General features: G+C 43.8%; 1 protein-coding gene across 1 annotated transcript in view; it reads right to left on the reverse strand.

Moving 5' to 3' along the window:
* Nucleotides 1-22,338, reverse strand: part of Nudcd3 (NudC domain containing 3) — an 81,631-nt gene extending 59,293 nt beyond the window's left edge. The window contains exons 1-2 of the mRNA XM_032917104.1: nucleotides 21,858-22,338; nucleotides 15,707-16,029 (exon numbers count right to left, since the gene is read on the reverse strand). Coding sequence (XP_032772995.1) covers nucleotides 15,707-16,029; nucleotides 21,858-22,049 — 515 coding nt within the window. The 5' untranslated portion in view covers nucleotides 22,050-22,338. The remainder of the gene's footprint in view (nucleotides 1-15,706; nucleotides 16,030-21,857) is intronic.
* Nucleotides 22,339-25,139: the final 2,801 nt, after the last annotated feature.

Raw genomic sequence — 25,139 nt, forward strand, 5'->3', positions numbered from 1 at the left:
TCTTGTGGAAACCCACACCAGAGTCTCTGTTCAGAGGACCCAGGCTCCAGCTCTGGCTACCACATAAGAGAGTCTATTTAAGAAAAATAAAGTGAATTAAGTCTGAAAAAAAAGGTCATAGAAGAACAAAGTACAGTGATGGTAAGTACAATGTGTTCATGTTTTCAGCCAAGTGTTCTTATATGAATCAGAGCTTAAAAAATTAATAAATTTATGAAATCAAAAATATGTATTAACCTTTATTATAGAAGAAAGAAAACCTTTTTATAAAGAGTATAGCTCGGGCAATGCTGAACTCGAGCGTAGCGTCCCGTTTAGCCAGGCGTCCGTGCTCATACCCACTCACTCACTGGCTCACAAGAACTCCCAATCCCGCAATCTCCTCATGGCGAGTGCCTAGAAGAGGTGTATCATTTTATTTTTTACACCCTATTTTTTGCTGTCCTTCTATTTCTAAACACATAAATATTCACCATTATGTTACAACTGCCTGCAGAATCAGTACAGTAACATGACGGGTACACTTATGGCTGCCCTTGTCTTCGTGCAAGTCCACTCCATGATGTGTATACCACAGCAACATCACCTGACTGCATTTCTCAGAATTTACCACACTAAGTAATGTGCGACTGTACTCCAGTTTTACTCAAACCATTTCATTTAAAATCCTTAAACCCTCTAGTGTTGTTACTCTAGGGTCTCAATTTAATCCCTAGAATCCATGTAGTAGTAGGAGGGAACTGACTACTGAAAGCTGACCTCTGACTTCTTTTTTTTTTTTTTTTTTTTTTTGTTCTTTTTTTGAGCTAGGATTGAACCCAGGGCCTTAAGCGCTACCACTGAGCCAAATCCCCAACCCCTGACCTCTGACTTCTACATATTGTGGCATCCACGTGTATAAACACACATATAACGAACAAAAACGGAGGCCCACTGAGTCGCAGCAATCTCTGAAAGCCAGAGAGCTAGAACTGCAGACAGGGCCTTCAGACTCTCTCAATCCATAAAATAATCTAAGGGGAACGGATGGTGGAGTCAAGAGGGAGAAAAGAATGGATGGCTTCTGAGTGTAAGGGAAGCAAAGCCATGGGGCTGAAGAGATGGCTGGGAGGCTTAAGAGCACTGGCTACTCTGCTAGAGGACCCAGGTCCAATCCCGGGCCCAACGATGGCTCACAACCATCTGTAACTCCAGTCCTAGGGGATACAAAAAGCCTACCTCTGGCCTCCATAGGCACCAGGCACATATGTGGTGCATACATATACACACACTCAGACGAAATTCACACACAGAACTCTCTTTTTTACCTCAAGAAAGAAGCCCATCACTGGTCAAAGTGGTGAGAATAAGAGCTGAGTCCAGGGGTTGGGGATTTAGCTCAGTGGTAGAGCGCTTGCCTAGCAGTCCTCAGCTCCAGAAAAAAAAAAAAAAAAAAAGAGTTGAGTCCTCAGCCACAAATGGGACATTTCTACACCCCTCAGGGAATATTAAGGGAGTTAAAAAAAAAAGTCAGAGGTGAAGCAATGGGCCCAATAATGTGGAATGCTGACTTCCAGGCATAGCGTGGCCACTGCATACCTGAATGCACAGGCAGCTGTGGCTACCTGCACAAGACTGATCCCAATAGCATCCACCATGGAGGAGGAAAGCTCATGAGGTCCTACCTACCCTTCAGGATTTACACAAGTCTCTCTATATATACATACATACATACATACATACACACACACACACACACACACACACACACACACACACACATATATATGTCCTGCAAGTTATGCAGTTAAAAGCACTTGTATAAGTCTGACAATCTCAATTTAATTCCTAGAATCCACAGTGGAAGAAGAGTGCCAACCCCCATAAATTATCCTCTAACCCCAACATTAGACACATCCATAAATAATTAAAAAGATAAAATAACCAGGTAGTGATGGCACACGCCTTTAAACCACACACTCACAAGGCAGAGGCAAGCAGATCTCTCCGCTTGTTCGAGGCCAGCCTGGCCTTCTGAGTGGGTTCTAAGACAGCTAGAGCTAACAGAGCAAAAGCCCAAATTAAACAATAAATGGAATTACAAATAAAGATGTGGGTTGGGGATTTAGCTCAGTGGTAGAGCCGCTTGCCTAGCAAGCGCAAGGCCCTGGGTTTGGTCCCAGCTCTGAAAAAAAAAAAAAAAAAAAAAAAAAGGATGTGAAGATGTGAAGATGTGAAGATAGAGGGCTAGTGAGGAAGACGGAACCAGCAGAAAGGGTAGACAAGCAGGGTAGTGGGAGGCGACCATGACCAATGTGCACTCTACACTTGTGGGAAGCCACAAAGAAACCCACTATTTAGAATTAATACAGAAATTAGCATAAAAAAAAAAAAAAATACTATGTCCAAAAAAAAAAAAAAAAAACCCCACCCTTCTGGTTCTGGGGAAAAAAAAACCTGTTTGAACATGTCTATCATCAGAACAAGTCAAGAAGCTACTTGAGCAAATATTAGTAAACAAACATTACCAAATATAAATGTTTAAAATTTTTAATAAATGAGCTGGGGATGGTCATGGCTTTAACCCCAGCATTCAGGAGGCAGAAGCAGCCAGATCTCTGAGTTTGGAGGCCAGCCTGGTCTACAAAGCAAGTTCCAGGACAGCCAGGGCTACATAGAGAAACCCTATGTTGAAAAACAAAAAACAAAGAGAAAATCTTGTTCTTACAGTTGTTACATAAAATTGACAGCTAATTGATTTGAACTAAGCCCCACACTAGCCACCAGCAGGCCAGACAAAATAGAGTAACTAATGGTAACTACTACCTCAAAACAGAATTTTAGAATTGGCCATTAAAAAAAAAAAAAAAAAAAAAAAAAAAAAAAGATGATTCCAGTCAACCAGAATCAAAATAATAAGTCAGTCCCTCTTATTTTAACCATGTAGAAAGGCTGCTCTGATATAGCCAATTCACTTTTCCCTGGGTTCTACTTACCTTCATCATTCTGTACATAAACCAATTTCCTTCTCAGCTCAAGAAAACATTGGTCTTTTTTTTTTTTTTTCTTTTTTTCGGAGCTGGGGACCGAACCCAGGGCCTTGCGCTTGCTAGGCAAGCGCTTTACCACTGAGCTAAATCCCCAACCCCAACATTGGTCTTTTATGACATATTATTGATTCTAAAATGGCAAATAAGGGCTGGAGAGATGGCTCAGTGGTTAAGAGCACTGATTGATCTTCCAGAGGTCTTGAATTCAAATCCCAGCAACCACATGGTGGCTCACAACCATCTGTAATGGGATGTAATGGCTCACACAGCTTCTGGTGTGTCTGAGCTACGGTGTACTTATATATAAAATAAATAAAAAATAAAACGCAAATAAGCCAATTAGATCTTTATGTTTATTTTAATTTTGTCTTTTGACAAGTGTATTAATAAATGTAGAATGGGGATGACGAGATGACTTAATGGTTAAGAGCACTTGTTCTTGCAGAGGAGCCTGGTTCAAATCCCCAGCACCAATATGGTGGTTCACAACTATCTCTAACTGCAGTCCAAAGGATCCAACACCCTCTTCTGACCTCCATAGGTACCAGGCATGTGCACAGTGCTCAGACATGCATGAAAGAAAAACATACACATAAATAAGTCTTTTCTAATGTAGAATGATGGAATACAGACAGTGTAAGCTTACCAAGCATTATGGTAATGACTGATTTAGGCAAAAATAATTAAGCTAAGATAACTGAACTCGAGTATTTGAGAAACATTTACCTAGTCCAAAGTATCTCCCCACAAGATACTTAGCAATTACAATGAAAAAAGGCATAACTAAACAAGAGGAAAAAGTGATGGCACTGACCTCAGCCTACAATCACAGTTATGGTCAAAAGGAATAGGACGGACATTGTAAGCTTCCTAATATGAGGTGCTCAAAATACAACGTTTTCTAAAGTGCTCTTGCTCAAAATATGCAACATGAATATAGTCAGAAGTAAGCATCAGAAGAAACTATGAGGAACATTTCACTAGAACAGGTAGATCCATACGAGAGAGAAAGGGGGAGGGAGGAGAAGCTAAGAGGGGAAAAAGGAAGGAGGGGAGGAAAGGGAGCAAAAATCCGTTGTCTTTAAAGATCATGAAAAGCACCAATTTAAAAACTGTCCTAAGAAAGGGAGGCTGGGGGAACACAGTCATAATAAAATGACAATAGCAGAATAAACCATACCCACACACACACCAAAAAAGGGCATTATTGAAACACAGAGAAAAACTGAATGTCTATGAATGAGCCAATACCAAGAAATATGGGGATTCTTGGTGACTTTTACAATTCTTTTAAAGGACTGAATTATCTAAAAGTCAAGGGTCTTATTTAAACCAAAAAATAGTGGTAATAATATACTAGTCCCTGGTTAGCCAAGAACAAACTGGTACTAATCAAAGGCCGTAAGTACACCAATCACATGCCACACACATCACCCTTACTCTACAGAACTCCATGCTATTGTCTAAGGGATCAGATCTCCATGAGCTCCAAATCTCATCTTGTACCACAGTTGACAGAACTCTTGGCCCATTTATCTGAGATGAGTCTTCCTGGAACTCTCAGGGGACTTCTTCCACTCACGCTATCGTTAGAGCACTGTTTTCACAACAGTTTCTTCATCCTAACAGATATTGAAAATCACGCCACTCAACCAGGTGCAGTGGCGCATGCCTTTAATCCCGGCACTTGGGAGGCAGAGACAGGAGGATATCTATGAATTCCAGGTCAGCCTGGCCTACATACTGAGTCTCTATCTGCGAGGAGGGGCAATTGAGGTGACTAACTCCAAGCCTCTCACAGCAGGGCTCAGAGGCCCCAACCCTCTAATGTGGTCTGCACAATTCTAAGCTGTCACACAAGTGTTGACAAGTGTTGTGAATCGAAAGGGACAGGAACAGGGCAAGATCATACCTAGGCGAAACTAGAGGAGCTCGCACCCCAAGGCTCAAGACAGAATTGCCCTATGAAGACAACGGAGTATATATTATGAAGAAATGCAAAAATGGAGGAAAAAGAAATAATTGTTACTAGACGGTTACATTCATGAGATGTGCTAGAACTTGAACTTTAATGTCCATCGCCATTCATTCAACTGTTTACCAGGTGCCAGTCAGCAGTGGCTAGGTAGACAAAACACACTCTCCTTTAGTGGGAAAGTCAGGCGCCAACAGGGAGACAAACGTTCTCGGAGACACAGACACAGGAGAAGTGGCGGGGCCAGCCCTAACTCTGCACATCTATCAGCTGACTTCCTGCCTCAATACTCTACCAGGAAATAACAGGTTGGGCACAAGGGGGCCACAGGGAGACATCAAAGCCAGCACATAAAGGAACAGGTGTGTGGAGAGCTGCGAATGTATCCATCTACCACCCGCAAGACAGGAAACAGTTTACCTAGGTATGCTCCGGGGCTACCACAGAGCACACAGCATGGGATCCTCAGTGAGCACCTCAGGGAGAAGGGACAATAACCACCAAAGGCTAGGATCTTAGGTGCTCGTGGAGACTCTAGGGAAACACCAAAGAGAACTAACTCCAGCAGCAAAACTGACCACATGGCTACCATACGGGTCACCTACGCTTCCAGGCCTGACTTGGAGACACCAGCTCAGAGAGGCTCATTCTCCTCACTGAAGTCCTCTTCCTACTCCCTTATGGAAGTCTCTTCAGATCACCAAATCCAGGTTCACCAAGTGCCACCTATGTGCCAAGTACTAGGAACCCCTGCAAATGGGTAGACAAAGGCCCTTCCTAGGAGAGTCCTGAGACCTCTCATTTTCAAACTACCTCAGTGACATTCATCTAAGCCACAGTCAGCCTCCATTGCACCTAAATGTGAATGCTTTAAATGCAATCGTCCCTGCTTGTCACAAAACTCCCAACCCAGGTCCGTCCACAGCTCATTTTGAAATGCCACCTTGACCTCTGGTCATGTCTCAATTCCTTAAGTTAATAAAGCCACACACAGCTCCCCCACCCCCATCTCCCACAGAAGCCTCCTTCCTGTGCTTTAGTGATTGTCAGCTCCATCCTTTCAGTTGCCTGGCAACAAGCTTGACAGGGAGAAAAATACACTTACATTTAAAATTCTAAGTGCAAAAAAAAAAAAATACATATAATTTACTACTAAAGACAGTCATTATATAGTAATAAAATATAATTTACTACTAAACATAATAAATACTAAACAGTCTATATACCTACAAAACCAAACAAAATTAAGTAAAAGACTATTAGAAGCCAAGAAGAGATACGAGTCTCATTTCCAGTTTCTCTACTGGAAAAAAAACATTAAAATTCCACACAAACCTTAAAGACACACCCTATTCTTAGGTTGAAAGAAAAATATAAAGATATCAACCCATCCTGTTCCGAAACATGAACTGAAGGTAAAACTTTCAATCAAATTTCCATATAGAAAAACTAATTTCTATAAAGAAAGGTCTGGGGGAAATGATTAAACATGAATCTTACTAATGTCAAAATGTATTAAAGATCCACAGTAAGGTAAATAGCTCGGTAATGGCAAACAAAAGAAACATACAGTATAGTGTTTGTAAGTAACAGAAAACCATCCACGAGGACAAATCAAAACCTAAGGCAGGCAGGCAGGCAGGCAGGCCAGCAGTGAACGGTACTTAAGAGCGGGTAAGAGGGTAAGAGCAGCACAGACCTGAGTCTAAGCCACTCCTAAAAGCTGGAAAGGGATCAGGTTCCCTCCCCTAATGCAAGCTGGCAGTGAGAGAGCAAATGGGCAGACTCTTTCAGGGGCCAATTTAGCAACATCCATCAAAATTAAAAAAACCTTCTGACCCAGTAATTCCTGTTCTGGGAATTCTTCCAACTGATATGTGTACACATGTTCCAAGAAACAATGCACGCATGTTCGCTGTGGCATCATTTGTGACACCAGCATACTGTAAACAGCTTAAATGCACCCCACCTAGGGACCATTAGATAATGACTCTAAGATCCATACGGTATGATACTCTATGGCAGTCAAGAAAAACCCTGGCTACGGGTCAGTCACTGGAAAGCTTCTGAAAATCCACAAGATACACAAACCACACCCAGACCTATCAGATAGACCTCTAGTGAAGGGGCCCAGCAATTTCCGCTCTGCATCAAGTTCAACAGTAGTGAAGAACCTCGGGGCCAACCAATCAAGGGACAGAAAAGCCCAGCTGCCACTCCTCTGCAACATGAGCACAAGCCACTTCTCCGAACTGCAAAATAAAGCTCGACAGTCCTGCCCCATGTAATTTTAAGGACTATAAAAGCTCACATGTGTGCTAAGGAGAGGATACCTGGCAACAGAAAGCACCAGTGCCAGCCGTTTATCAAGCCTGAGTGATCACAGCACATTTAGGGGATGTGGCAAAGTCAACAGTCACAGATGTGCTGTGTATACACATGTACAGTGTATTATAAGCAAAGTATATTGCACACACGAATAGATTTTACAAAAGACGCTATGGACAAATTGTCTCCAGGAAGAACAATTTATTTCCATTACATAGCCTTGTAACTTTAAAAATGTTACCCTTAATCCAACTGTGACTTACAAGAAATAGGACAGAGGACATGCTGAACCAGCTCACAGTTAACAGTCAGTAAAATTCACAGTAGCAAGCCCAACAAACAGCCTGATTCTCTCTCTCTCTCTCTCCCCCTCTCTCTCTCCCTCCCTCTCCCTCTCTCTCCCTCTCCCCCTCTCTCCCTCTCTCTCCCCCTCTCTCTCTCTCTCAATGCTTCTGTGGAATGAACCCAGGGCCTTACACACTGACTTCTTTAACAAGGATGTTCTGGGACGGGGTGAAAATTGTCAATTATGAGCCACTGATGTTTGCAGGGTTATTTACAGAGTCAAACAAGCCATACAACATCATAAGGAAACAAAGTTTAAATACCTGCTGAAAACATTAAGATGAAACATTATCAAGCAGATTGCTTCAAAGTAAGAGAAGAGAGGCAAGAAGGTCAGACAGTGAGGCTGCCGAGTCCTGGACTCTTGTGCTCACTGTCACTTCTACTTCAAATTCTACCTAACAAACAAGTTATCACTTTATGAAAAAAGTGTGTGTGTGTGTATGTGTGTGTGTGTGTGTGTGTCTGTCTGTCTGTCTGTCTGTCTGTCTGTCTTTAGTGCAGAAAGTTAACATGAATGATTATGGAACAACTGAGATACAAGCTGGTCGTCACAGTACTTCTAGACGGGGGCACAGGTAGCCAGGACTAGCCTTGAGCTCTGTAAGTGGCTGAACTCTGGTCCTCCTGCCTCTCCCCCAGGGCTCGGATTTGATGGCTGTGCCACTGCCTGGTTTATGTAGTGCTGAGGATTGAACCCAGAGCCTTGTCATGCCAGGCAACCGACTGAGCCACATCTCTAGCCCAATACCTCAGCTTTAAAAGCATCTTTCAGATAGTCTAGTTACAGCTGCTTCTTCACAAAGCAAAGCAAATGAATTCCTGCTCGGCCTGATCAAACAGAGCCACTTCCATCCAACAATGCTAGCCCTTCCTTCTAACTGTAGGATGTTAGGTAAAGCCCTTGGCCATGGTACATCTGACAGTAATTTTCTTCTGAATAAAGGAAGCAGATCAGTGATTATCACTATTTTGAAGAACACATTTTTTCAGGTTACTGCACCATGCTTCTACCTCCACTCCCAGATCCTCTGTAATTCTGACAAACCAGAACAGCAGATCAACTTCTGATACAGTTTCAATATCAAAAAACCACAAACTACTGTTTCCTAAAAACAAAGCCTGTTAAGTCTCACTGTGATTAAAAAAAAAAAAATCGAGGTTGGGGATTTAGCTAATGGTAGGGCTCATTGCACAAAAGAACAAAGACCTGGGTTCCGTCCTTAGTTACCGAAAAAAAAAAAAAATCAAATGAACTGCCAAACTTAAAAAACAAAACAAACAAAAAACAAGCCTAACAATCCTAGTTAGCTAGGCAGAGCTTCCTAGCACAAGAGTAAATTAGCAAGTACCTTCTAGAAATCAAGTCTTCCTAGCGGTGATTCAACCAGGCCCTCATGACTGATGTCTGAACCTCCTTTAAAAACCAGCAATTTCAAGGTAAGTGCTGCAAGATGAACGGCAGGACAGTGCCACAGAGTGCAGACTAAGGTGGCAAGCAAACGCCCCTCTGCTCCTGGCTCCTGTCGTTCCACTTGCTCTCATTTCTCCCTGTTCTATCTGAGCATACACTGTGCGGCACCCACCCTTGTGCAAGGCAAGAGTAACTTCAGGCATATCATACCCGGAGTGCGGGAAGAACTCAAAGTGCAAAACAGAATGCTGGAAATTCTCCACATACTGTTCAATAAAATAGAAAGACAGGTCATAAAAGTTTACAGATACACATATTTAAATATATGAAGATGTTTGCATACATAGGGAAGAAAATATCGCTAAAATTTAGTGAGGGGTAGTAAGCTTTTCTTCTTTTACATACTTACCTGTTTTCCAAATACCACATGAGTATCATCCAAAAGAAAAACAAGTTTCTCTTTTTTAGGACAAACACAGTAAAAACAATAGCTAGCTTCTGACTGAGCGACACCCTATCAGGAACCATGCTAAGTGGGTCTTCAGTATTCATTTCTTCAACCCTCACAACAACCTCCATGGAGTGACTTCTGACCGTGCCACCATGACTTTTCCAGGGACTGCCTATGATGGCATCTGAGAAACCCAGACCAGCCAATGGAGAACTATTATAAAGCTAAACCGAAGGGCCAGGTTTCCCAGGTAGTGTGACTGTGCCCAGAAAGCCTCTGACACAGGCCCTGACACAGCCTGCCCAAGGGGCATCAATGACACGAATGCCACCAAAGGTGTCAGCGCTACAGAATCAATGTCAACGTTCTCCTGAAACTTCTATGTTGAAGCCCTACCCCTCAAGGTGAGGCTACCTGCAGCTGGGATCTCTGGGAGATGATCAGGTCATAGGGGCTGAGCAGTCACTAATAAGGCTTAACAAACATAAGCAAGGAGCCAAGAAGCTCATCGACATGACAATTCAGAAAGAGGACAGATCAACCAGCCAGTGTACATGGCTATACCACGAGGAGGTAAAAGCAAGAAGATGAGAAGAATTCAAACCATACTTGGCTAAATAGTGGGTTTGAGGCCAGTCTGAAGTCAGACCCTGTTTTTAAAGAAAAAAGAAAAAGGAGAAAGAGGGTGGGGAAGGCAACAACAATAAAAAGCACTGGGAACAGAGCCTAGTGGAGCACTTCTGTAGCATATCCCAGTACCGCACAAGGCATGCACTAGACTGTCAGGAAACCTCTTCCACATGATGCAATTCTCCTCCCAGGAAATGCCTGGGTCCCTGTAATGCCTAGGCACAAAGGACACACTGGCAAAGCTATGAAATCATACTGATATCGATGGCTTCATTTAGTGCCATGCTCACATGGGCGGAGCAGCTCATACACCACCGTGTGGCTCCAGGAAGCCCTCTCCTCACACTGCCCACTCTACTCACCAGCATAGGCAGGAGAAAGCAACACAACAGCATGGGATCACTCATGCGTGGGATAAAAGGCACCTGACCCCAGCACTCTGGTAACTGTTTCCAGGTGGTAACGCATGCTCTTTTTGACTGTTTTGTGTGGGTTTTGGGTGGGGTGATCTTGGTTTTGTCTACCTGGTTATGGTTTTTTCTTTTGTCTTTGTCTTTTTGGAGAAGAGGGTTTCACTATGGAGCCCAAACCAGCCCCAAACTCACCATGACTGGGTGATAACTGGTATTCTTATTACGACCTTTTCCCACTTCCTTCCTTTATAAAGGGTTCTACTCATGATTTATATAAGAAAAACAGAACTGCCACATGCTGTCGAGAGCCTTTCCTCTACAGAGCTTTTTTCGCTGCCTGCAGCGACACCTGCAGGTGGAGAGCCTGAACTGCAGGTGCTCTGATAGCTTGGCGGTGAGTACTGGGGTGAGGCCAAGAGGTGAACCAAGCAGGCCACAGAGAAAGAGCTGATGCCTGGCGGGAGATAGTGAAAGCTGTGTGTTCCACAGTACTAGTCATGCTCACAGGCCTGGTCACTAATCAACTGCAACACACACTGAGACAAAAAAACAACCCACAATATCTACTATGGACAACTCCCAAACCTATAAAACTATGATGTACTTCACAGTCTTATATAACCAAGAATTTTTTTTTGTCTCCAAATAAATGGATATTAAGTGGGTGTTTCAAGCACCCTGGTACTTCTGTTCCTTCAGTTTCTTCTTTTCCTCATTCCTTAAGTAGACTTTTACTGTGTTGCCCAGTCTGACTGATTGGTCTTAAACTTGCTAGCCTACCCTGGAGTTGCAACTAAAGGCATGTCCACCACATGCCAGGCTCAGACTGGGAGTCTCCTGACAGCAGGTTGAAAGAACGAGACTCAGAGCAGAGCAACAGCGGCCTTTTAGTAAGGGAGACAGTATCAGAGTGACAGCAATATCCTTCACATAGACCCCTTAATCAACCCACAATACTGTGCCTGTAGCTTTGTGTAAAAACTCTACATCATTACCCATAGGTAAAATGTATGCTGCAGCCAGCCATGGTGGTACACACCTACAATTCCATGTCGGGAAGGTGGAGGCAGTAGGATCACACAAGGTTAAAAACAATCCTGTCTCCAAGCAAAAGTAAAATAACAAAAATGCTAAAATAATTCTTAAGAAAGAAATTAGCCCACAAAATGACTCAGTTGGGTGGGGCACATGTCACTAAACCTGATGACCTGAGCTCAGTCCCAGCACAGATACGATGTAAGGAAAGAGCACTCACACACACACACACACACACACACACACCACACAAATGTAATTTTTAAAGCTATTACCATAAAGCTTTAAGGCAGAGCACTGGCAATGAGGCAGGACCTGAGGACAGGAAAAGCAGCACAGTGCAGCCTGGCTAACGCAAGTGTCTCTATCGTGGCTGTGAGGATTACAGAACTATTTGAGAGAAGGCGTAACTATATTCCAAAAGAGTTCATTGCACTGTTAGGCAAATTATGTTCCAAAGATACAAAACGATTGCTTCTCGGCATTTTGGCTGTGATGAAGTGTTAAACACACACAAATACACCAAGTTTGATAGCCAGGCACACAGTGGTACGCACACCTTTAGTCCCAGCAAGGAGAGGCAAAGGCAGACAGATGTGTAGTTGAGACCAGGCTGGTCTACACAGCAAGTTCCAAGCCAGCCAGGATTACACAGTGAGAACCTGTATCAAAAAAACAAAACCAGAAACAACAAAAACTCCAAAAAAAAAAAAAAAAGTATACTATATATACTAATAAACAACTTATAATAAGACTGGATATACAAAGTATAAACACATTATTACCTTGTCTTTCTTTCCCCAAGCATTTATGCAAAATTTTGTTGAGCATGTCAAGTGACTTTATCGAAGACCATCTGTCAATGCTGTATAAGAATGGCAGCAAATGATTCTCTAACAAAGGCATCAGAAACGGCAGTCACACAGGGGGTGCAGAAAGAAAGCGGAATCAGAGCTAAGCATGGTGGCACACACCTATGATCCCAGCACTTGAGAGGTAGAAAAAGAATCAGGAGTTCAAGGTCATCCTGGGCTATAGATCTGTCTAGAAACCAAAGGAGGAAAAAAGGAAAAAGAAAAGAAATCAGTGTTCAAAGTCTCAGATCCTGGGTAACGGACTATGAAGAGGATACTGAAAGGGAGAGGTGCTTGAGCATAGATAGTCGCCTTAAGATTCTTCTTCAATTATTCAACTGACAGAATGACACAGCTTCACGTCTACCATGGAGAGCTAATTGGTGGAGGAACTCCGGGATCCAGCTCCAAGTGGAACTAAGAAAAGAAGCGCGTTTGACATTCCATTTTCAGACGCACAGAAACCGCACCTCAGCCGCAGCTGTAGACTGACGCTTCAGCTAGGAACTGACTCACCGTTAAACTACTGAAAGGTGAGACACTACATTTCTAAGCATGGAAAGAAAGGTCAGGACATCAGAGGTCTAACCTGAACGGCAACTAGAGAAGTAAAAACGTGGGTTTCAGAAACACATACAAATCTTCCCTCTAAACTCACTGTTACGGTAGCACTCTGACTGGCACCATAGCCAGAATGCAGCTCGCTGTTTAAGAACTTAAAAGAGAGCCCTACCATAAGGTAGTTATTCTTCTAGTCCATTACTCAAGCTAAATACAAATTTCTTTTTATTTTAGAAAATGCATTTTTAAAAAAGTAAACCAAGGGTTGGGGATTTAGCTCAGTGGTAGAGTGCTTGCTTAGCAAGCGCAAGGCCCGGGGTTCGGCCCCCAGCTCCAAAAAAAAAAAAAAAAAAAAAAGGAAACCAAAATTCTTCATTTGTCTTTTTAAAAAAGGTAAATATAAAAATGAGAGGTTGCAGGAATGTCTCCGTCTGTGCAGTAAAGTGCTTGCCTTTAAAACCTATGCTAGAACACTTTGATCCCACCACTTGGGAGGCAGAGGCAGGTAGAGATCTGTCAATTTGAGGCCAGCCTAGTCTACAGAGTGAATTCCATGTCAGCCAGAGCTACATAGTGAGACCCTATTCTTTAAAATAAAATTAAAAGTGAAAAGATCTGAATTTAACCTCCAAAGACCAAGTCAAAACAAAGCAAAATAGTCAGGTACAGTGGAGGTTAATAATCCTAGTCCACGGGCTGGAAAGGTGGCTCAGTGGTTAAGAGCACTGACTGCTCTTCCAGAGGTCCTGAGTTCAATTCCCAGCAACCTCATGGTGGCTCACAACCATATGTAATGGAACCTGATGTCCTCTTCTGGTGTGTCTGAAGACAGCTACATAAAATAAAATATATATAAAATAAATAATTCTTAAAAAAAAATTTAAAATAGTAATAATCCTAATCCAGGAGAGGCAGACAAGGGGGACTGCAACGTCACTGTCCATTTAACCTGATCGACTTGTGGAAGTTCCAGGGTAATGAAACTCTATCAAAATTAAAAAAAAAAAAAACAAAAAAATAGGCACCTGAGGAACAGCCTCCAAGGCTGTCTTCTGACCGCCATATGCACTCATACACACAGACAGCTAAAATACTCCTTACTGCATGGCTCTGTGAAAGTCACCATTAATAATGCATTGCTCCTCTAGGGTTTTCAGATTTGGCATTCAACAGTAAGGTATATACCGTTACTCTCACTTAACATTAATTATGCCATGAAACATCTGTATCTGTCAAGAGTTAAGAGAAACAGAACTAGCAGCAAATACTGAAAAGGATTTCTGTGAAGGCTGGCAAGATAGCATGGTGGTCTGACAACCTGAGTTCAATCCCTGCAGCCGAGATGAGAGAGAGTCGGAACCAGTATTCTAACATGTCTCGTGGCCTCCACACATGCACCCTGGCACAAGCCCACCCATACACACAGTGAAAAAGCAAACACAGAGCAGGCATGGTTGCGTGCACCTTTAGTCCCAGCACTGGGAAAGCAAAGGCTAGCCTGGTCTACATAGAGAGGTCCAGGACAGTCAAAGCTATGTAGAGAGACCCTGTTTCAAACAGATATAAGGATGGATGGACAGACAGATGAATGAATATAACTATGGGGGATGTCTAAGCCAGTCCAAAATCCACATAGGCCACTGAAAGCTCCCCAAAACTGAGTACAGGTCCCGTCCACAGAACTTTACTGAGTGCAGATTCCGTCCACAGAACTTCTTCTACCTCAGGGAAGTTGAAACTGATCAGGTCCACTCGTGTAGAAAATAGCCTCTCCTGCTAAAGTCAACTACTACAGACCCTACACATAGCTACATATTCTTCACAGTAATACTGGACAAGTATTTGAGTGACGAGAAACTACAGCCCTGCCTACATGACAGAAAAAAACTGACTCTCACCTTGGCCATCTTCAAGATCACTTTATAAACAGACAGGCAATTCGTGTTTTCTTGCACTTGCTATTTTTTGTTTTTGAGACAGGTCTCACTCTATAGCCCAGGTTGGCCTCTTACTCTTTATATAGACTATGCTGGCCTCAAACCTAAGTGATCTTCCTGACTCTACCTCTAAGTGTTGGGATTATAGGTACATGCACATGGGAAAACTTTTCTGAATACCTGAATTCTCCAGCACCGAGAAGAACCTCTACCCCACCCCCAAAATCAACTAGCCCTAGTCAGTCAGATCTGAGTTCGGGGCCAGCCTGGTCTACAAAGCAAGTTCCAGAATAGCCAGAGCTACACAGTCTTGAAAATAAACAAACAAACAAAGTAAACCTCTGAGGTAACAGACTCAAAGCTGAGTCCTTCCTAAAGGAGGCCCGGAAGCACCTGGATGGAAGGCAGTCTGCTCACTAATTAATGTGTCTGAGTGCTGCTTGAGACTAGGAGACTAAGACACCAGCAAGAACAAAGGAATGTGAAGGCCATTTGGAGACACAGCAAGATGGCTGTCTGCAAGCCACTGATAGAAGCCTTCAAATAAAGAGCCCAGGCAATACTTTAATTTGGGGTTTCCAGTCTCCAAAACAATTAGAAAATAAATTTCTGTAGTTAACCACCACCCACCAAAACAGAACTGATATTTTATATACCACACAAAACAAAATCCACTCCTAGGCAAACTTAACCTCAGTAGAGAAAGGAGGACACTGAAGAGGAGAGGCTCCTACCTGGGGAGCACAGGAGGGTCCTTAGGGCCTTCAGCAGCACTGCTAGCTGTTCCTGGAGCTTCTGCCTCCTCCGAGCCATGGGTCACTTTGCGCTCGGGGCCCTGTGGGCCTGGGGGCTCCTCCTTTTCTACTTCCCGAGGTCCACTCAACGCTGTGGTAGCATCAATCTCCACCTCCTGCACTGGGACTGGCACAGCTTCCTTCTCAGCTGTGGCAGCTGCCACCGCCTTGGCCTCTTCCTCCTTTTTTCTGATTTTCTCTTCCAGTTCCTTCTTCCTTTTCTCATCATCCTGGCGGGCCATGTGATCAAATGTTTTAAAGACCTAAAAATGAAACATAATCCAACAATAAGTTTATCTGCACCCTGTCAGACCACACCACCACAGAAATATAACTATCTTCTAAGTACAAAATTAAATAACAGGAAACCAAAGCAAAATGGACACACTCTACAATTTCACCAAAACCTGGTAGGATCGCTCTTCCTCATTTCCAAAGTGAACAAATGCAAACTAAGTCAGATCTCACCACATACAAACCTCGAGGACTCTAGACAGCTTTAGTTGTCATTACTTTTGGGGGACTGAGGTGGGGGCTGTTGCAAGACAGGGTTTCTCTAGTAGCCCTGGAATCTGCTCTGTAAACCAGGCTGGCCTTGAACTCATCAAGCTGCCTGCCTTGGCCTCCGCAGTGCTAAGATAAAGGCAGACACCACAGTTGTCATTACTTTTGCCAACCTTTCTGCCAATGTGAAGAACATACTCAGGGTGTGGATTCTTGAAACTGCCAGCAACTCAGGTTTAAAAAGAGAAAGACGAAAATCTACAAGATGCACTCAGGCTTACCAGACTCCTTCCACACCGTCCCGACTGACAACTCAGGGGATGTAGGAGTGAGTACTTGACTACATAAACACCCACTCTGGGCCTACAGTGTGCAAGGAATAAAAACTCCAAAAAGCAAAAGGATACAAAAACCCTGGGACTTCTAACAGAGGATTCCAAGATCAGGGCCTCCTTCGCTATACAGACATACCCTTAACATTTTCTCAGACACAGTCACACCCATGAAGGTGCTGGGGCCATCATGGATGGTCCATATTCCAGCTAAAGGGTCGGAGTGCAGGGCAGCTTGGTTAGTCGTGACAAGGCAATGGGTTCTATCTTCGGCCTGCACAAGTACAGGCTCACACCGATAGAGCTCTGTAGGAGGGGCATCGTGGAACCCTGATCCCCTGTCAGACTGTGGTGAGAACCTTTCTAGAGAAAGAAATTGACAAAGAAAGAAGGATCAGGTTCTCAACTGGTCCTTAAAGAGTGTGTCTTCCATAAGCACCACAGGAGGAACCACCAGAGTTTCAAGAAGCAACATCACTAAGAAAGAACAAGACACACTGCACCAGGCAGAGGTAGTAAAAGCTGAGAAAGCAGTTGGGACAAGGGTGGGGCCCAACACCAAAGGGCTGGGACACTGAACATTCACTAACATGTCTGAACACTAATTATAAGACAAAAGACAGTGCTAACTATGCTATGTGCTTCTATGGCCTCAAGGCTCACAAAAACCCTGTGAAGAAGACCACCAACATCCTAAAATGAAGAAAAATCAGATTCAGTGACGTTAAGTAACTTATCACGGTCTGGCAGTCAAAGGAAACAGTAAAATTACACAGGACACAACAAACAGTCTAGCCAGGATGGATGGATGGATGGATGGATGGATGGATGGATGGATGGATGGATGGATGGATAGATGGATGGATGGATGGATAGACAGTAGATTGATCAATCGATCGATAGATAGAAAGAATCCTAAAAGATGTAAAACTGGAGACGAAGGCCAGGTATGGTAGCACATACCTTTAATCCAGCACCCAGGAGGCAGAGGCAGGTGGATCTCTGAGAGTTCTAGGCTAGCCTGGTATAAATAGTGATTGAACAGTGAGTTCCAGCCCAGCCCAGCCAGGTACACAGCCAGACCCTGTTTCAAAAAAAAAGACAAAACGAAACACCAACAGACAAGCCCAGAACCATTTCTAATTTGCTTGTAACCAGACAGTCTGACTAGCTTCTCTCCTGCATCCATGCTAACAGTGTCTGAGTCCTTTGTGCTCAAAAGCACTCTATCTCTAACACCTCAAATCTTCAACTTAACTACCCATCTACACCACCTGGCTCTCACGCCACTGCGGAGCTCCAGCTGCCCTATGTTCACAGTACTCACCCTAGAGTCACAGAGTCCTTGACAGAGTAGATGTCCATAGCCTTCAATAAGCCATCTCAGAGGACAGAGGTGAACTGACTTCTCTAAGATTTCCCAACGAGTTACCAGAGAAGTGAGAAACAGGTGGCTCCTGACCCTCCTAATGAAGACCTCCACCAAGCAGTGTGTCTCCCGCTGACTCCAGGAGTTATCACTGTCCTGACTGACTGAACCACCTTTGTTCTTCACATTTTCTAATAATAATGAGCAGAACAAAATTTCCACGAGCTTCATTCATGCTCTAAACCTGAGAAGAAAACAGTGAGACAGCCTCCACCAGCAGCACAGTTCTTGTCTGCTTTCTACCACTGTTTAAAAAGCACCAGGATCAAAAACGACCTGGGGAGGAAAGGGTTTACATGACTTAGAGGTTACAGTCCATCGTCAGGTGAAGGCAAGGCAGGAACTTGAAGCAAGAACTAAAGCAGAGACTACCAGGAGACACCTAACTCACTCAGCCTGCTTTCTTATACACCCAAACCATCCTGCCCAGGGATGGCACTGCCCACGGTGAGCCCTCCCACACCAATCATTAGTCAAGAAAATGCCCCACAGACTTGCCTACAGGTCAAGCTGATGAAGGCAATTCCTCAACTGAGATTACCTCTTTCTAGATGTCTTAGTTTGTATTAAGTTGACAACAAACAAACAAACAAACAAACCCAGCACACACACCAGCAGTCCACTCCCCAAAATATCAGCAGGGAGCTCCGGAGCTCCCGAGCTCCACAGAAACACACCCAAACCACGTCTGCCTGCTCAGAGACCCTGGGGATCTCACTTTGAGAGAGGAAGTCGCAGGAAGGAACCTCAGGATCACTGAATCAGCAACAGAAAAAGAAGCAAATGAGTAGAAAGGACAACAAAACCCTTACCTTACAAGCCTCTTGCCAAAGGCTTTCTGTAAATTAAAACAAAACAACAACAACAACAAAAAAAAAAAAAAAAAACAAATCCTCAGGGACTTATTATGATCTACCCAATGAAAATATTATTCTCATATATATATAAAGTTTCTTGGTTGGCTAGGTGTGGTGGCACACACCTTTAACCCCAGCACTCAGGAGCAGAGGCAGGGGACCTCTTTGAATATGAGGCCAGCCTGATCTACATAGTGGGTTCCAAGCCAGTCAAGACTACATAGTGAAGAAAAAAAAAATCCAAAACCCCACAACAATTTATATGCCTCTGCTTCCCAGGGCCCAAATCAGTGTATAGTGGGCACTCAATAAATACTTGTTTGAAAATAGAAACTGGGGCTGAAGAGATGGCTCAGTGGTTAAGAGCTCTTCCAGGGGTCATGAGTTCAATTCCCAGCAACCACATGGTGGCTCACAACCATCTGTAATAAGATCTGGTACCCTCTTCTGGCCTGCAGTCACATATGCAGGCAGAATGCTGTACATAAAATAAAAAAATAAATCTTTAAAAAAAAAAAAAAAGAAAGAAAGAAAAAAGAAAAGAAAATAGAAACTGAGGCAGGTGATAGCGTATGACTTTAATGCCGGCGCTCAGGGAGCAGAGACAAGCGGATCTCTGTGAGTTTGAGGCCAGTCTGTTCTACAAAAGCAAGTTTCAAGATAGCCAAAGCTATACAGAAAAACCTTGTCTTCAAATCCTCACCTCAAAAAAAAAAAAGATAAAAGTCTCTTGGTCAAGGCTGATGGTTGAGAACCACCTGGGGTGGGGAACGAGGGATGAGGATAAACAACTCTTAAACCTGTACTTGAGGCTGTACCCTTGGCTTCAGTAGAACCCAGTGCCCTTTACTGTGACTGTTCCCCAGCTGTCCTCTACTCTGGGCTCTTCTTCAGACTTCACCAGCCCCTCCATCTCCTACAAGATCCAGTTCCACCACTCCAACAGCTCAGAGGTCAGAACTTGTCTGCGATCTCAAACTCAACTTGTCAAAAACTTCAGTTAATGAACCTCCCTGTTCCAGTCACCCAGATTTAAAACTTTGAAAAATTTAGTTCACCCTACCCCTTCCTCAGCTCCCTACCTCCGATAGCATGGGCACCACACTGTAACCTATAGAGCTATCTTAACCTTTCAGAGGTAGCTGTTTTCTAAAGTTACAAGATAAGTGCATTCCCTCTATCAGTTCATCAGATAAACAAGAACCAACCTCTAAAGTTGTGCTAAAGCTAAAATAAGATGTTATATACTAGAAAGGCAAATACCAGCTAGCCACTGGGATATACTCTCTTCTCCTCCAAACCTTTCAACAATCAAAACAAAAGTTTTGATTCCTACTATGGAGTGCTTAAATGACAGGGCAGCATGATTTGCAATCAGAAAGTTGAAGTCCTGAGTTGCAGCTATGAAGAAACAGTGAAGTTCCTGTTCTGTCATCTAACCTTGTTGAACTGGGGCCTCACATTCCGAGAGCATGAAGATCAGATGGCAAGACTTCATTATAAAGTAACGTAAGGTTCCACTTCAGCCCACTTCTCACTCTCTCCAATTAGTCAAATGGCACTTGGGCCTCTGATAAGGTTGAGCTACTACAGGAACTCATGGGTTTCCATTCTGAAACTGAAACTCAGCAAACCATCCCCCCCATCACCTGACGGCCATTATGTTGATAGTTACTAGAATATTCTAAGCTTGGGTTTCTTCCACTGAGAGGAACTGAGGAGAGTAACACCTGATGAGCCCAGTCTGGATTAAGACTTCAGAAGATTAAACCAGGCAGTGGTGGTTACCTTTAATCCCAGGCCGATCTCTAAATTTGAGGCCAGACTGAGTTCCAGGACCATCAGGGATACACAGGGAAGCCCTGTCTGGGGCTGGTGCGGGTGATGGCAAACAACAAAGGAGGTGACATGAAGCACGTTTTAGATACTAACAAGTCAGATTCTAACAGCCAGGTTTAACAGTCCCCTCAAAACCTACTTTTAATCTTATTAAAAGACTCTTGCAAAACTTTCTCGATGTCATAAGTACCATTTCCATTCCTCCCTTCCAGAGAGCTCTACCACACAGAGAACTAGCAGAGCTCTCTATGACCCTCTGTGCTTTACTCTCTGAGCTGTGTCAAGAGTAGACAGACCATCATTTAAATATCCATATCATCAGAGCCTAAATTGCAGCTGAGATGTTACATATATTCATTACATGTTTGCTTGTTACTAACTCAACAATGTCAACACTCCCAGCGCTGGAGAGTCAGGACGGAGGACCATAAGTTCGAAGACATCCTGATCTACCTGACAAGTTCCAAGTCAACCAGGCCTATTTAGCGAGACCCTGTCTCAAAACGAAACAATTTTTAAAAAGGTATCCAAACAACTTCAGTCAGTAATTAGTAACGCTTCAAAACCAGCTAATTTAACATAGGACCTACAGATTTTAATACAAATGTAAATTTTGTAATCATTTCAAAGTCCTCCGACCTAGTAAGTCACTGGCAAGAAGCCACACCCACCAATCAATACATACCAGTCATTCTTGCCACCTCCAGAGCCCGGGAATTCTGAAATCTTCAATTTTCTCCCGCTGTGAAATTCCTCCCCCTCCTGTCTGCACGGTTTGAAAACAGCCCAGCAAATCCCTTGCACCGTTCTGGGGATGCCCACAGGGTGCCTAGAGGCCCTCAAAACCAGACTGGTAGCTTCCAACATCTAAGAACGTCCCGCGCGAACCCAGCCTTGTGCCCAAAGCAGCACTTTCCTGACAACGGATCCGTGCTACAGATAACGCCTGGCCATTTACACAAAATCACCTTTGGCACCCCAGAAAGAACCACAAAACTGAAGAGTGGTAAGAGGAGCGGCGCTGTTCCCAGACGTAGGACGCGAGCTGGGAGCACCTCTGGCGCCTGGAGGTGGAACTGGGGATAAGGACCTGCTGGATCCCAACGGCCCGCCGCCGCTCCCCACCTCACCTGCAACACCAGGGCCTGTGCGGCCCCGGGCGGGAAGCCCATGCGGTCAGTAGGGTGGCGCAGCAGGCGGTAGAAGTCGGTCTTGCGGTAGAGAAAGCCGAAGAGCACGCGCAGAAAGTCCTGGACATTGCCCACGTGCTGCAGGATGCCCAGCAGGGCCTGGTCATAAAGCTCAGCAGCCCCGGGCTCCATGGCTCTACTGCCCGAGGGACGCGAACACAGTGGGCACCGCCTCACACCGGCTGATTGGCCACTTCCGGCGTGCGCGCCTAACGGCTCCCCCGGACAGCGAAGACGCGGAACTTCCGGTCCGCGCTTGTTATTACCGGCAGTAACCGATCGTCCTCCTTGCTACCCTGCTGGATCTCCTCCGCCGCCACACCTCCCTAAAGGTGATTGGCATGCACTCAGTATGGTTCCTACAAGCAAGAATAACCAAAGTCGCGGTGCAGAGAGTGCTTGCCAACCATGTTTGAAGAGGGCGGAAGCATTGTGGTGACGGCCGCTTGACGTGTTCCCTGGTGATGTCACGTGGTCTGGGAGCCTTTCTTCTTTCTGGATTGAATTCCTGCCTAGATATCTGGTGCGCCTTTCATAAGCCAGGGCTACCACATTTGGTTCGTGAGCCAGGGAACGGAAAAGGAATGTTGTAGGGTTTCATAGAATTCTTATTAATAATAATTAAAATAAAAATTAATAGCTGTGAGTGAAAGAAGGTTACATCACATTTCATTTCAAGGTGACTTGAGAGGACAAGAAAAGTGTGAAAAGCTCAATGAAGGAAAAAAGTATAATACTGTAAATAGATAGATGGATAGATAGATAAATTGATATGTGTGTATGTGTGTGTATGTATCTGCATGTATAGTATGTGTGTATACACATGCCATTAGTAATAAGTGCCTGTCAAAGTAGCATGAAGGGGATTCAAAGATCATTTTGAGGCTCTGCATACAGACATTTTAACAAAACGTTTGTGTAAGATTGACACACAATCAATCTGTGGTTCATACCTGTAATCCCGGCATCCAAATCTAGGCTAACCTGGGCTACAGAGTCAAACCCTATCTCAAAAATAAACAAACAACAAACAATTAATGACTAGGGGCATATGGTAGGTCACAAACCCCAGACAAATGGCTGAGGTACCTAATAACATATCAAAGCAGACTCTGGCCACCAGTCTCCCTCAGTCCACAGAAGTGTTACAGGATCCTTCTAGTCGGCATACTCTGCCCTCTATCCTAAACTTTTCCAGTCCAGAGTCTGAGCTGGGCTTTTCCTCTCCCAGCTTCTCCTGATTCTTATATAGCCCAGCCATTTTGGTTATATGGTCTTCTTTGACCTTTTGACCCCAGCTCTCTCTTACCCTCTCCCCGAACCCTGAACCCTTCTCCTCACATGGCCCAACTCAGTCCACAGTCAAGTCCTCCTTTTTAAAGCTCCTCCACCAAAGCTAGAAGCAGTCACGTCCTCCTTTTTACTTCCTTTCTTCATTCAATGTAGCTAAATTGGTGGGGCGTGTGACTAATGTGTCCTGAGTGTTGTGTAAACTGTGTAGTGCCCCACATCTGTAAACCCAACACTAGAAGGTGGAGACAGAACCAGAAATTAAACGTTTATTCATTCACATGGCCAGTTTGAGACTAACTTGGATTCTACAAGATCCTGATCAGAAGAAAATGAAACCAACAAAAAAACAAGATTTTAATGAATTACATCTCTACTAGACTTACATCTACAAACTAACTTTTTTTTTTTTAAAGACGTTGTCTCTCTCTGCAGCCTTGACTGACCTGGAACTTGCTGTATAGACCAAACTGTCCTCAAATCCCACTGAAATATACCTGTTTCTGCCTCGCACGTGCCAGGAGTAAAGGCATATGCCACCATACAGAGCAAAATATGATTTTATTTTTGTTTCCTTGTGGTACTAGGAGTCAAACTCTGGGTCTTAAGCACGCTAGGCAAATGCTTTTCTATTAAGATACATCCCAACCTCAAGAAATATCTTAATAGTGTTGGGCCCTAATACACTTTAAGTAGAAGCATACAGATAAAGTGATGTGAAGTAACGATTTAAAAGTCTTTCGACTTAGAACTTGTTTATGATCTTAAATTTTGTTTCAAGAACCCATGGAGCTCTCATGGTGGCTCAGCAGTTATGACAGTCAATCATGGCACGCATCTTTGATCCCAGCGGAGGCAGGCAGACCTCTGTGAATTCAAGGCCAGCCTGGTCTACGGAGAAAGTTCAGGACAGCCAGGGGCTACATGGAGAAACCCTGTCTCAGAAAAAACACCAAAAGCAAAGAACACTGACTGCTCTTCCAGAGGACCTGGATTCAGTTCCCAGCACCCACATGGTGGCTCACAATCATCTATGAGTCCAGGGAATCTGCTTCCCTCTTCTGGCATTAGAGGACACTGCATGCGCATATGACATACATGCACGCATGAAGGCAAAACACACACACACACACACACACACACACACACGATGAGAAAAATTTTGTTGAGAATCCAAACAGTTTTAATGTTTTATTCATCATTATTTACCATACTGGAAGTTAATGCTTAAATTTATTAATTTGTAAATAACTATACACATCACGTGTCCATGTCAGGGTCTGAGAATTGCCACACAAATCCCACGAACACCAATTTCAGTTAAACAAGAATAGTTTATTGAACTGGACATCCAGGTCCACAATAAGGAAAAACCTAATCGTGGCACCAGCCGGTTCTCAGGGCAAGCTTTTTTTTTTTTTTTTTTCTTTTTTTTCGAGCTGGGGACCAACCCAGGGCCTTTATTCCTAGGCAAGCGCTCTACCACTGAGCTAAATCCCCAACCCCAGGGCAAGCTTTTTAAAGGAAGCCCAGGTTCAAAAATTCGACAAGCAGTGAAGTGGTACAGCAGTTTTGACTAACTAGACAGAGTATCATCAGACAACCTTCAAGTCGATCGGCCCTGAGTGAGGTAAGGGGGCTGGCAGGCAGGTAGTGAACAGAGGAATTTCAGAACAGTGAGATAACAGGGTACAAGTGATTCAGCCATAACTTCCTGGCTTATTGGTAACATTCTTTAGTGTCAGCTATGGATAATTATTTCTGGGAAGTAGAGTCTGGGAAGCTGAACTTAATTTCACCTTATGAGCAGAATGGAGACCGAATATAAAATGGCTACAGCTATCTTGAAAGGAAACCTCAACAGTCAACATACTTTTAAAAAGAATATCTTTTATTTTTTTCAACAACCTAATGCATATATACAATGTATCT

The sequence above is a fragment of the Rattus rattus genome, chromosome 11 (genome assembly GCF_011064425.1).
Source record: "Rattus rattus isolate New Zealand chromosome 11, Rrattus_CSIRO_v1, whole genome shotgun sequence".
NCBI classification, from domain to species: Eukaryota; Metazoa; Chordata; class Mammalia; order Rodentia; family Muridae; genus Rattus; species Rattus rattus.